The 14,035-nt window shown below is 40.1% G+C and overlaps 1 protein-coding gene across 2 annotated transcripts in view; it reads left to right on the plus strand.

Annotated features, from left to right (window-relative positions):
* Window positions 1-14,035, plus strand: part of furinb (furin (paired basic amino acid cleaving enzyme) b) — an 88,875-nt gene that overhangs the window by 45,140 nt on the left and 29,700 nt on the right. For both annotated transcript variants that reach the window (XM_020615235.1, XM_020615233.1), the window contains exons 3-6: window positions 2,317-2,415; window positions 8,418-8,513; window positions 9,986-10,114; window positions 10,266-10,342. In XM_020615235.1, the coding sequence (XP_020470891.1) occupies window positions 2,317-2,415; window positions 8,418-8,513; window positions 9,986-10,114; window positions 10,266-10,342 (401 nt within the window). The remainder of the gene's footprint in view (window positions 1-2,316; window positions 2,416-8,417; window positions 8,514-9,985; window positions 10,115-10,265; window positions 10,343-14,035) is intronic.

Raw genomic sequence — 14,035 nt, forward strand, 5'->3', positions numbered from 1 at the left:
CGTTACAGCTCCTTCCTTTACTTAACGTTAGTTATAAACTGCGTCACTAGCTAGCTACCATGCTGCTAGCTAAAATGCTAATCACTTGGACAAATTACATAAACGTCTAAACTTAGCATCGATATGCTTTGAAAGATGTTATCCGTGTAGGTTAAATACAAGCTACACATTATTGTTGAGTACACGAGTACTCGAATACGGCTTCTGTAAGTAAGATATATATTTTTTACTTAACATTCCACAGTCCGCATGCGAGACGATAATGGCGCTGACTTTTCACCCGAAGGCCTGGGGGCAGTGGGTGGATCATCACTAAATCTCTTAGGAGTTGAACTAACTCCACTGTAATCAACACTGTCAAATAACCCCAACACTGAACAACACTTTACTCCCAAAGTGTAAAAATTACAATTTAGGAGTTAAGATTAACTCTGAAAACTTTAACACCGAAATTTTAACTCTCCAATTTTTGCTGTGTATGTCTGCATTATTCCAGTTAAAATATGGGGTTTCTCAGTTACCTGCTTTGTTTAGAGTGTTACACATCTCTTTTCATCAATACATATACCACTGTTTACCCATCTATGGAGGAGAAATTTTGATTAATTAATGCCATTGCTGTTCGTTGTGCTGTTCACTTTTGACACAACACCAGCAGCAGGAGTTGTGCATTCTCTCACCTCACCTTTTAGGAAGAAGCTCTCTGGTTTTATTGTTCTGAAATCATTACACAGTATTTGGAGTTATGATGTGTGCAAAGCTAATCTAGAGGTACCCACGATCAAACATTAAATGGCTGGAAACGAACAAAATGAGCATGACATGGACTCTTATATGAGGTCTGTACAATGGTTTTCTAGCACCTGATGAATAAAAACAGAATCGAAGGAAGGAGGAATTTCTTTTTACCATGACTATAACACACACTTGATTGTGGTACAATACAATAAATGTATACAATCTAACTGAACTGCCTGGTCAGCAGACTTCTTTGCTGTTCTGTTAAATCTGTGTCACTGTTACTCAGTATTTGAATTTTCACAATTAAAGACAATTAAGTTTTGACAAAATCTCATTCTGATCTCAATTTGAAACTTTATCATTATCTCAAAACACTGATGTGCTGAATTAAATATGCTAAAGTTATATTCAACAACTCAAAATATTCCAGGGTCAGGGTAATAAACCTGTGTCATGCTCCTTCACAAGCACAGCTTGAACATACAGTATATGAACTGACCTTTTCATCCCAGAGGTGCCCCCCTTCCTCCGCTCCACTGGACTTGTGAAGGTGAGCCAGTCCCCAATGGCACTACAGTACAGATTGCAATGTTTCCTCTCAAATGGAGGATACTCTCTTGTGAATACTGTTTGTCATCTTCCTCGTCCTCCACCTTTTGTTGGGTTATTTTTGTCTTTTACCACACACTTATCTGTGGATGTCTGTATTATTTAATCTCCATCTTTCTCTCAGGTCAGCCGTCCTTGACCATGACTAGGGGATGCACAGGCTGCGCCATGTGTCACTAAAGTGCAGGGCAGACAAAAAGAAAACACTCCCTAAGGTCTGAAGCCAGTTTGATGACAGATGTCACCCAATCACTTGTCCTTTAAAGCTCTTTTATGAGCAGGACATGTGATGGAACAATGACAGTGGTATGAGGAATGCTTCAGTGTAGCTATGAAACGACTCTACCTTGAAAGGATGCATCTTATATTGTTTGATAGATAGTGTCCATCCGGAGTTGTGTAATGGATGTATTTCTGTCAGTGCACTGCTGCTGTGTGTGCCTGACATCTTCTCCAATCTGTAGAGAGCTCAAGTCTCTTCATCCCACTTCAAGGTTAGCTTCTTCACCTGCTGTTTTTGTTGCTGTGTGGAATCGACAACTTCTTTTATCATTCTTTCTGAAAAGATGATGCATGATTTTGAGGTCTTTTCATTTCCTAAGCTAAATTGTGTTTAGCTCATTTCATTTAAACAATGATAAAAGATGCATTTTCCCAGCTACAGCTTTCGTGATGCCTCCACAGGCTTCTGACTGATGAGATATATTATGGGTGATAATAAAATTGTGGTGTTTTATCTGTGACAAATGAAAAATGAAGAGATGTTTATATTTTTACTAGCCACAACAGTAATAGACTCTCATTTAGCTCTGAGTAGGAACAGGAAATGCCAAGCTCCAGTGTCCAAATGGGCACTATCTGCACATTTGCTCGTGTGCACATGAATGCCTTGGTGAGCACAGAGTGTTATCTGGTGATGCTGTTGCTGCAGGTGAACTCATTGCCTCTCCCATTGTGTTTGTGCAGGTTTTTGGAGATTATTATCACTTCAGTCATCATGCTGTGGAGAAAAGGGCTTTGTCTGGCCACAAGGGGATGCGCACCAGACTACAAAAAGAACCACAGGTAAGACTACTGTCAGTTCTCACACAAGTCATCGCAGCAACAAAAGGCCAAGAGACAGATTGGATTACACACAAAGACTGTGTGTATCGCAAGAGAAAGGGATGCCAGGTTCAATGACAGCTTGTCAAAATCGGTATCCTTTGCAGTCCATGCCAGTCCTTCCATCTGTCCCGCACCCATTTTGAGATGCTGCATAGCTGTAAATATGCAAAAAACAAACTAAAAAAAAACCCTCCCAAACAGTACAGCAGCTGGGAGTGTCTCTGTGTTTGGCCTTGCTTTCTCTCCAGCCTTGTAAAACCATTGTCAACTAGAGAAGGAAATTGGTATTCATCAACCTAACACCCAAAACATAAAGAATTTCCAGCCCTGAATGTCATCTTTATTTGGACATCTGGCAACAAATTTGCCACCATACTCTTAACTGTAAAATCTTAGTTTCAGTGTACACCAGATATAGTTGCGTCAGCATGGGAATTCCAACATAGTGGAAGCAAATTTTTTTCAAACTATGGAATCAGGGTCTGGTAGTCTCCGCCATTATTCTGTTGTAGGTTTTAGAAAAGTTCTTTATTTAATTTCTTAAACTAAAGAGAATTAAACTCTTATTACTTATTTTGAGAAAACTGGATTTTTCTGAAAGCACTCCTAGAGAGTGACTCTGAAATTGACAGCAGAAGCCAAATGAGAATGTAGAGGATGGCAGGCAGCACTTATTCTGTCCTGTTGTAAATCTGCCATCATGAATATCAAGAACCTTTTTCTGTATTTAGAAAGGTTCTTGGATTTTTCCAAATAATTAGGTTTATGTACTGACTAGGAACAAAATTGTCAAATAAAGTTGGTTAACATTCATTCATTATACTGATGATCAAATTCACATTATACACATTACTCTTGAATCTTTATTGCAGATAAATGATCCGACAGCCTCCAGATCAAAGCGCATCGACCTACAGCAAAATAGTCCTTGAGGAAACACTAGGTATGATCTTTAAAAAAAATTCATTGTGCATAAAAATGGTAATTAGGGGAGAAATTTATAGATTATTACATCATTGTCTTATGAAGGCAATAGACAATCTGTAATTCAACAGGCCTATGTGAAAAATGTAATTTGGCTCACTATTAGAAGCTCATATTATGTGGGTTTGATGCACAACGGAGATTGTGTAGGAAACAAAGCAAATACTCTTTTCAAATGAACTTTCTGCTGCTTCGGTTCATGTGTGGGGTGCTAATATCACAAATATAAAGGTTAATATACTACATTGTTAAGACTATTAATGTCGTGACCTTTTGCAAGCTGTGTTCATGGGCTTTGCTGCTTTTCTTCACACCTGAGCTGAGGATGAAAATGTTACTCAGCCTTGCGTGCGACAAATGTCACACACATCCGAGTAACAAAAATAGGGATAGGGTTTAAACTTCAGCACAGTTCTCTGTGTCATCTATAAAACAATGTAAAAAATAATTCTGTAGGCATGTATGAAAACAGACATCCCTGTTGTTATTGTATTATAATGTCTTGACACTTCCTTTATTTAGGAGTGTGGATTACGGTGCCAAAAATCTCAAAACCTTTTTAAATAAAACAGATTTATTTGCATGGTTTCATCTAGTACTATTAAGGGTAAAATGGAAGTTATGTTTCTTCATGATCTGGATGAACTGACCCTTTACACTTGCTGTCCTAAAGTGCAACTAGTTTGGTCTTTTTTCAGTTAAAATCAATCCACTCTGTTACCCTAAAGATTTGCCCTCATTGGTAGCATCAGCAAATACCCAGGAGCACCTACAAATGCAGTAGCCACCCGTTCTGTCAGTGCAACTGCCACCAGACTCAGTAACATGTTGCTGCCATGTTTACAATGGCAGCACCGGAGGCGGCAGTGGTAATTGCTGCTATTTAAAAGCATCTTAAGAGGTACCTGACTGCTGCTAAACAGGGGGCAGTTAAAATGTGACAACAGACATCTGTGCTGAGTAGATCCCACTAACTACTCTCTAGGTTTTCCTGAGCTCAAGTCAAGGTGGCAGAGGACAGGATTGATGCAATCTGTCAGGCGCAGATGCCCCAAGACATCATTAGTGAGATATTGGTGACATTTACTGAGGTTAGTCGTGTCAGGGGTCAGGTTAAATGGACATTAACAAGGCTCTGAGAGCATACAGATTGGGGGCTGGAAGAGCTCTCTTTTGCTAAGATGGTTATAAAATTTACTTTGTGATCTTTAAAATAAATTTTTTAAAAAGAGATTTAGTATGGGCAGTGACAGAGGCAAGGATTGAATCATCTTTACTGATGAGGATTTAATTACAGCATGTACAATACTGGATTTTAGAGCTGAATGCAGTGATAGGGACAAAATGCCGGCTGGCCTAGAATTAATCTGGAAGATGGAAACTGCTGTTCACTGTGTGTAATTGTATATGCCGTTTGACAATGTCAGCTGAGAGAGAAAGCATCTTGGAGACCCTAACAACAGAGCCGTGGAGATAAAGAAAGTCTTCTCTGACAGAAGAGTTTCCATTTCACAGGTACATCCCAGTCAGAAGGTCAGCAGTTCAAGTTAACACAGTGCTTGAACCTTGTGCTATTGAGGGCGTCTGGTTTCCGGCTATGGAACAACAGTTTGACCCAAGGTCCCTACTGTAGGTTGCCTATCTTCCCACACAACCTGAAACACGCCAAACCTCAGGCAAAGCATGACCACCACCAAAATGCACTACAGCAGCATAAATGAGTGGGTTTTACGTGTTTATTTATGTGCATTTATATGTTCATACATGCCTGCTGCAAAACCATGGAAAAGAAGAAAGAAAAGGTCCCGCTTCACAGGCTTCAAAGAAAACAGATTTAAAAGACAATGAAAGCAGAATGGTCGGATTTGGATTAGTCGGTGCTCAGCTTTGAGCTTGTTACAGTGTAATCCAGCTGCTTTCTCTCACATTACTTCCACTGTTTCTGTGCCTCTGCTCCGTGATGCTAACATGCTGCTTATCACCATCCCCTCTGAATAATCACACTGTGGCAAGATGACACTGGCAGCTATATAAGCTTTTGCCATTATGTTTGCTTGCTGTTTTGTCATCTCCTCTCCACACCACACACACCTTCGCTGTGAGGGAAGAATCGATTTCTTTTGGGCGGCTGCTGTTGGTTTTGTATAAACCGCAGTGTAAAGCAGTTTGCTGCATACTGCTGTAGGGACTTGATCCCACATCTTAGGTTAGGTTCTACACAAGGCTGGTGGTATTCTATATTTTTTCCATTGTCAACAAACCCCATGAAAAGACCAAAATCAACATCAACAATGCATTAATTCATTGCTCAGTTATACTCTCTGACTTATCCAGCTTGCCTTTGGCACTCAGCCCCAGCTCACTGCTATACTGAAGATGTAAATCCTTCAGTATGACTCACGGAGGGGGGGGTCAGGAATAAATTGTTGTATTTGTTTGGGATCTTCTTCACCACATTCTTCCCTCTCCGATTGTTATATTTGAGTTATTATATAAGGCCTGAAGAAATAAAATCATCCAGTAATTCACAAGAAAAAAAGAATATTCTGTTAATCACCTAACAGCCCCTGAAATTTATGATGGGACCCCTTGGGAGGGTCCTGACTCCCATGTTAGGGAACCATTGATTTACAGTACCAGAGCAGTGTATCATAATGTGTGGCTTAGTGGTGGGCTTTTATTAGTCTTCACACTACAGTGGAGATCTATGACACAGGGGAATAAGCTGTACGGTAGCAGAGTAAGATCGAGTATGTAAGTGAGGAAGATGAAGTCATTGTTGCTTTAGGTCTTTTCATGGAATTTGTTGATGATTACAAAAAAAGAATATCACTAGACTTATCTTCTTTCTCCATAAACAGTGCAAATACAGATTTACAGATCAAAGCACGGGCTCTCTCTCTCTCTCTCTCTTCAGGTCTCTGCCTTGCAAACAATACTAGCATCACTTCTCCTTAGTCATCAGACAGGAAAGCCCTCAGGACAGTGTAGCGCGGTGGAACATATAATTTAATATTCAAGAGGATTACAGAGACCTCCTATTTTGTCTCATGGTTGCTTCTTTGTCTGTTTGTGTATGTCAACTCTGTCCTTGTCGCAGACCTTAAAGTAGGCCTCATTTACCAGTGTTCAAATTTGCCCTCTATCACTCAGTTGTTCATCAGCATGATATGGATTAGGCCTAAAACGTCTTTAAAAACGGATGGTCTGGCTGAAATGTTGAGCAAAACATTCCCTGTCATAATTTTAAAACTGACATGTCCGTTTTTTTCTAGATGATCTTATTTGAGTAAACTGTGAGTGAAATGTGCTAATATTGAATCATTTGACGTATATAAATGAAACACGAGATGTCCTACAGTAGATGGCTGTATCCCAGTCATCATCTGATTGTGATATTGCTCTGACAATACAGCGGGCAACAGTGCAACGAGGGCACTCACATGCAGTTCTAAATGTAATAAAATGAGATGAGAGAGAGAGAGTGAAAGTGAGAAGGATAATTAGTATAGGGTCACTTGAATAAGGTTAATGACTGCATTCTCTAAGGCAAAGTTTTCAACAAGGTTTGGCTGCTCCACTCTCTGTAGCTGTTCATTCAGACCATGTGATTTACAAGAGCATGAAATGATGAAATAAAAAAAAACTCTCATGGTAACAAGCAAAAAAAGGAAAAAAGAAATTACTTGAATAACAAGTTATACTTTGAGGGTTCTGCCTCAAGTAATTCACAAGTTTAGACACACTTCACTTGAGTGATACACCCAGTTTAAGCTTTGTCACCTTCAGCAAATGGTGCATCACTGACAATAATAAAGTATGAGTGCTTAGACTGCTTTGGAAGATGTGTCTCTACTCTACTACAGATTAGCTTTCAAATATAATTTTGAATGCATTACTCCTGAATTTATAGAGGAATTGTTGTTTTTATTAGAACAAAGTGTCGTTTTAGATTCATTTCTCTGTTGTTTCCCAATTGGTTCACGGCTCGTTGTGTAGATCGCACATGTATTGTAGTATATCAAGGGATGGCAGCATTATTGATCTGCTCATCTGTGATATAAGGTCATATACCTTTCTGTCTGCAATAAAGTTGTCCGTGTTGCCTTTGTTAATGAGTAGCAGACAGGTGTTTGTTTTGTGGAGGCGGTCCTTGTTGGGTTTACAAAGTGGCAGCCTGTGTCTGATTTTTATCTCCCAGCGTGGATATCAGATGCTCAGTTATCGATACATATAATGAAATAGTGTATATTTGGCAGTCTATGCAGCGTCCACAGCTCAGTGGTGAGGCATCTGCTGATGACAGATGTTGAATCAGAAAACATCTGTGGAAGGCACCGCTCCCTGTATTCTTATGTGTAGCAGTATAACGTGACCAAATAGAAGCTCAAGCATGAATGTTGTGTCTTTGATAATTAATCATTCTCACTACTGTCTGTCAAAATATATGAAACGGAACTAAGTAGACACATTCTTAGTGATTGGGTTGTTTTAACTAACCGGTGGACAGATTTTAAATGACTTGTTATTGTGGGGCCTTTGGCCAGAATATGTGGAGATGTTCTTTTCCAATTCCAGAAACAAAACTATAAAATGACATTTACTACGGTGTGTGATATTGTTACTGTCGCCCAACCCTACTGTACCAAGCCTGTGCATATCTCAGCAGCCTCCAGGACTTCAAAGGACTCTTCTCGGGCACACTGTACAGTAACCACTTTTCCTCTGCATCTCACGAATGAAATAAATTAGATTTGCCTCACCTCTCTGCTTCTCTTTCTAGTTATTACTTTTTGAACGCAGCTGGGGCTGTGTCTTCTACGTCTACAGTCTGTGGGACATTGCAACAATTCCTGAAATTAGAACATTAGTAATGACACAATGGCAAGTGAAGATCATGGTGTAATCTGTGAATTTTCTTTTTGTGTGTGTGTGTGTGTGTGTACTGTATGCATGTGTGTGTGTGGGCTCTCCAGGTTCTGTGGGCAGAGCAGCAAGTAGTGAGAAAAAGGAAAAAGAGGGATGTCTATGAAGACCCAACAGACCCTGATTTTCCCAAGCAGTGGTACCTGGTGGGTACACATGAAATCTTTCCTATTATTATTTCTTCATCATTACCAACAAGGAAATTCAAGTATGTGCACAGAGCAGAATACATAATGATTTTTCATCCTTTTGTATTGCATTCATAATGCTATTTTGGATTCTGTGGCTACAGAGAATGTCATTCAGATTTGTCAATAGCAGTGTGTGGTCCTGGATGTTTTTTTTATTATCTGCTATGCTGTTATTTCTAATTAATCCTCAAAGAACTCTTTATTCGGCCCTGCCTCACCAATACAGTGCTCAGCTGTTTCAGCAAAAGTTTATGAGGACACCTATCTGTAATTTAAAGATGCAATAATTATTGTTCTGGCAGAAGTTATTCATCCCCTTATGGTCAGTCAGATAAGCATAGATTGAATTGCAGTCTTTTGGACTAGCCCTGTAGGCATTAGTTAAATCACCTTCACCACAAACACAAGGTTTCCTGAGTCCAGTGATTGATGCACCAGGATTTTGACTGTAAAAATAAATGTCTAGACAGATCCTCAGCAGAACTGCATTACCTGTGAAACACTGACAGAAAAAGGTCCTGGCTCTGTCTGCTTTGTTATTCACAGCTTATCTCAGAGATGCTTCAGTTTGCCCTAATTGTCCCTTTTTTCTTCTTCTTCTTCTTTATATGCACAAAACCTCTGTCGCTGCAGCAGATTAATGGCAACATTGACTATCCCAGACATAAATCTCCAGTGAATGGAAGTCATGAAACCACCTCTGCCATTCAGCATTAGACCTCTAATCGTCTGACAACTTAAATCCTTCTCCTATTTAAACTGACTTGAATACTAAAGATGGTTGAGCTGACAGCATATGCCACCAGTGCTAACAGTTTTGTCTTAGTCAGTGGTGGATTTAGAATTCCTTTATAATAATTTATTTGTGTACATGAGCCCCATTCCTCTGTAGAAAACATTTATTTAGAATATGTAGTGAAGGGTGTTTGTGTCCATTCCATATCTGTCTGTCTGTCTGTGTTCTCTTCATACTTGTCACAGTACAAATTTTTCATTATTAATCCAAATCGTGCTGTATTGTACCTCTCCCCCACAAAGCTTGCAGCCTCTTATTCCTTTTGAGAGTAGCAAATGCTCTCGCTGAGATTTCTGACCTCAAGCAGGTTGTGTGTCTTTCACCGACAGCATAACTACACTAGGATGTTCACACTGGGCAGCTCAGCCTGAGGAGCCAGACATGTGCGGGTGATGCATTGAAATTGGTTTTTAAGTGTTCATTTGCCACCTCTGATCTTCCCTTTTATATCTTGTTGTTTATTTCTGTATCAAGCGCTCCTGTTTTCATTTTTAACCTAACACTGTGCGGTGAGTTAAAGGTGTTTGTGGATGATTTAAGATGTTCTCACACTGATAGATTGGCTGGTCTGTATGGGATGTGTCAGTCACAGCAGATTGACAGCTGAGCAGAAGGCTTGTGTCTCTTCCAGTCTACCCCAACACACCAAGACCTGAATACTAAAGTGGCCTGGGCTCAAGGATACACAGGAAAAGGTGTTGTGGTGACTATCCTAGACGATGGGATTGAAAAGGACCATCCTGACCTCATCAGCAATTATGTAAGCAAAAATACAAAGTAGTGGATGGCATTTGCAAATAGCATTTAGAGTTCTTTGAAAAATGTCTGAAAAAGAAAACAAAGGCAAATCAGAGCTTGAAGAGAAGGTTAAACTCACATGCTTGGTGTCCTATTTTTCATGTCTCTCTTAGGACCCTGAGGCCAGCTATGATGTTAATGACGGAGATGCCGACCCACAGCCGAGATACACGCAGCGGAATGAGAACAGGTAATGTGGCAGCAAAGCAACGCCGCAGATCTTTATTGCTTCAGAATGGGCTTTCAAACTTAACGGATGTTTGGCAAACAGACGCAGACATTGTGAACATTGTCATAAACTTGGGATTTATCTTTTTAACCAAACAGCTGTTGTTGTTTTGGACTCTACCCTTGCTTCCTGTAAAAATTAGCCGACAGAGAGCGACAAGTCTACACTGCTTTTGGTCCAGTGCTTTTGGCTGAAGCATTTACATTTAGAAACCAATTATAGAAAGTTTTAAAGTACTGATGTAGGCATACTAACAAAGTTTTGAAAGACTGTTCCCCTTTTTCTCTCGCTTTAGTACACAAGCCAAGCTGCTGCATTTTTGCAATTCAAGGTCTGTATACAGTCCCACAGCCACTGTGTCACTTATTTGTTGCTGATATAATACGTGTTTACTTGCCCTTTGGTGATCGCATTAAACCATGATTGTCCCAGCTTCGTCATGGACCACTAAAGCACCAGCGAAGTCAAATCCTAAACCTTCATCCCATCCCCCTCTCCATATTTCTTCTGACGCTATGGTCCTCTGCCTTAGTCCAGTCCCCCCCGGAGCAGATGAGAAGCTACATCCCGCCTCTGAAATGCACAGCAGGATTTGTCTCAAATCTCCCGCTTTTCTGGGATGGCTGCCACTAAGTCTTTTTGTAGCTGTTTGTTGTTTGTTTTTCTGCTTTATGTTGGTTTCAAAGCACAGCACCCATTTGCAGTTGGTCAGAGGCTGAAGCTAAATAAGCTTAAGATTTCATAAAACTTTTAGATGAAAATAGAATAATATGTGGGCAGTTGTTCTTATTTGAACCTTTTGCAATGTTTATTTCTCTGAGCCGCTTCTGTTGTATGCAGAGCATTCTTTGTTTTTCTGTCCTCATCTGAAACAGGATCATTTCAGCTATAGCATTTATTTATCCTGAAGTAGGTTAGCGTCAGCAGGTTTTGTTAACAGAAGCCTCGTTTCCCGTCCTTGCCGACAGCTCATGTAGCCATGCACAGCGACCCCAGCGCCTCTCTGTAAGTGTGAAGTGGATCCCACTATGTCGTGCTGATGGAACAAAGCACTACTGGAGAGGATTACTCCCTGCCTCTGGCTCACTTCAGTTCCCCAAACTGCACCATGCTATTACTTCAGAAAGACACACACATAATAAAAAGAGTGCACAGGTCTGCACTCACACACTCTCTACTACCCACGTCAGTGGAATTGCCAAAGTAATTATCTTGTACTGGATCAATTTATGGGCATGGAATGAAAAGCAAGGGTGTGTCTCTACAGCGCAGCGTTGCAGTGTTTCGAACGACCTGTGAACAAATTACATTCAATAAGTTATGGAAATCACCACGAAGTAATACAGGCTGACAGTGAGTAATGCTCACAACCCCGTCACTATGAAATTATATGAATTTATTCATAGGACAACAATACGCAAAGGAGAGTCAGGGGCGGACATTTTTCCGGAGCCATGAAGGCCAGTTCATTTGTGCTAATGACACGCAAGGCTGATTTCTGAATTCTCATCTCAGGGTTTTTCCACAGAGATGCTCCGTACTCTTGAGTTGGCAGCTCTGGCAGATAGTGTCAGAGCAGTGCAGGCTAAGTTGAAGGCTAGTTAGAGTGAGACCAAGTAGGTAATCCATTTGTGCTCCATAATGACAGCGTTTATGTCTTTTGTTTTTTCCTCTCTACTTTCGTCTGCTTCTCCTCTTCTACATCTGAGTGATATAGATGTATAGGGTTGGGTCTAGAGTGGAAGACTGATTTCATCTGCTGTTCACAGCTTGTCAATAGGGCAGAACACACATTTCTGAAAGCCTCAATGAGTGACAAGATGGCTGGGCAGTATGGTCAATACTGTAATAACTGTAAAACTAATCACTTTTGTTCCTTTTTAAATACAGAATCCTCTTTATTGTCATTGTAACGCGTATAATTAAATTTTGTTTGGAGCCAAGGGCCCGGGGCGCTGCGTGTGTACGCACTGGGCAACTTGGGGGTTCAGTGTCTTGCCCAAGGACACTTTGACATGTGGACTGCAGGCATTGAGATTCGAACCTCCTGCTCTACCCACTGCACCACTGTCACCCCAAGACAATTTTGTACCCTTGGAACAGTAGTATTGTAGTATAATCCTAAAGGTAGTAGTGACGGACAGGCTATAGTTTGCATTTTATGACATACAATACAGCGTCTTGTCACTGATCTCAAGATTGTAATATATATAATATTAGACTTGTAATATACACTCTGTGGCCCCTTTATAAGATACACCTGTTCAATCAAATGCTGCCCAATACAGTGTCTTTACAAAAATGTCTAAATACAATACTGTTTACTGTTGAGCTCAAATTTTAATTTTGTCCGTCCCATTTACATATATGAGGGGAACAACATATTAGAAGCACCTATCGCTATACTATATTCCAGTAAACCTCTGTCTCAAACTGTAGCATCAGTGCTGAAACTTATAACTGAATTAACACCTTTATGGCCGTGTCAAAAAAGTTATATAGGCCTCATAAAAGAAGACACAGTAGAATAAAGTGGCAATTGAGTATATAATACATATATAACACTGAGACATTTTTAACTTGGGGAGCTATATAAATCAACTAAAAACTTAAGTGTGTTGCGTCAGCATATTTATAACAGTCCAAATTCACTTTTTGTGTTACTCAGTTGTTCCTTTCCTGAGGCCTGTGGAGTCCTGACTGGGAGAAGCTAAGGGATAAATGTTCCTGTATTCACATCAGGTTACATGAAAGCTACATAGTGCTGTGCAAATGTTCAGTTGACTTATACATATACAAACATATAGCTTAACGGTTCTATTCACCTTCATACAGCCTTCTCCTTTTCAAATATAGTCTGCCACCCACACCCTGTCTCTGTCCCTCTAACTTTCCTGTAGAGAGCTATTAGCTCCTATACAGGACTTTTCACAGGGGTTCATTAATTGAGATCCACAAGCCTGCATGGAAGATTGTGTAGTGACAGCGTGTATTAGAAAATGATTTGCATGCTACATAGCCTTGTGTGTCCTTCAGTCCAAACTAATCACGTCAGCACCTGAATACTAAAATGATTTGAACGCAAGGTTAGAAGGTTGAAGGAAGGTATGATGGTTAATGTGGACAGTGGCGCTGAAAAAGACCAAGAAAAGTGTTTGTACGCTTCTCTTGTTGCGAAAATTGCTTTGTCCTTGCTGGCAGATGGCTATTTGTTTCTCTGACCATGAAAGTGCTTCTTCAGCAGAAAGACACTGGCAAGGAAAAATGGCAAATGCACCAGCCCTAGTCACTGCAGAAGATGCACATCTTAAATTCCTAATTTCCTATGACATTAGTCACTGTCGGACAGGCATCCCCTGCATTAGATGGCCGAGGTGAACGCCTGCAATTATTACAAGGTAAAGAAGTAGATGAATTTTAATAGGGTGCTTTTTTTATTTAATCCAGTGAATCCAGTAAAATGATTTTAAAGGGTTTTACTGTTATAAAAAAGTTAGCAGTGATGAGCAGCACTAATATGAGTGACTATGAATTTACAAATATATATATAGACAAGCACATTCTGAAATGTGAAACTTCTGTGGAGCATTTTCTATGAACAAAACAGACATCAGCAGTAATAAATTCTAAAAACTGTACTGTACAGCTCCTTTT

The sequence above is a fragment of the Monopterus albus genome, unplaced genomic scaffold (genome assembly GCF_001952655.1).
Source record: "Monopterus albus unplaced genomic scaffold, M_albus_1.0 scaffold160.1, whole genome shotgun sequence".
NCBI lineage: Eukaryota > Metazoa > Chordata > Actinopteri > Synbranchiformes > Synbranchidae > Monopterus > Monopterus albus.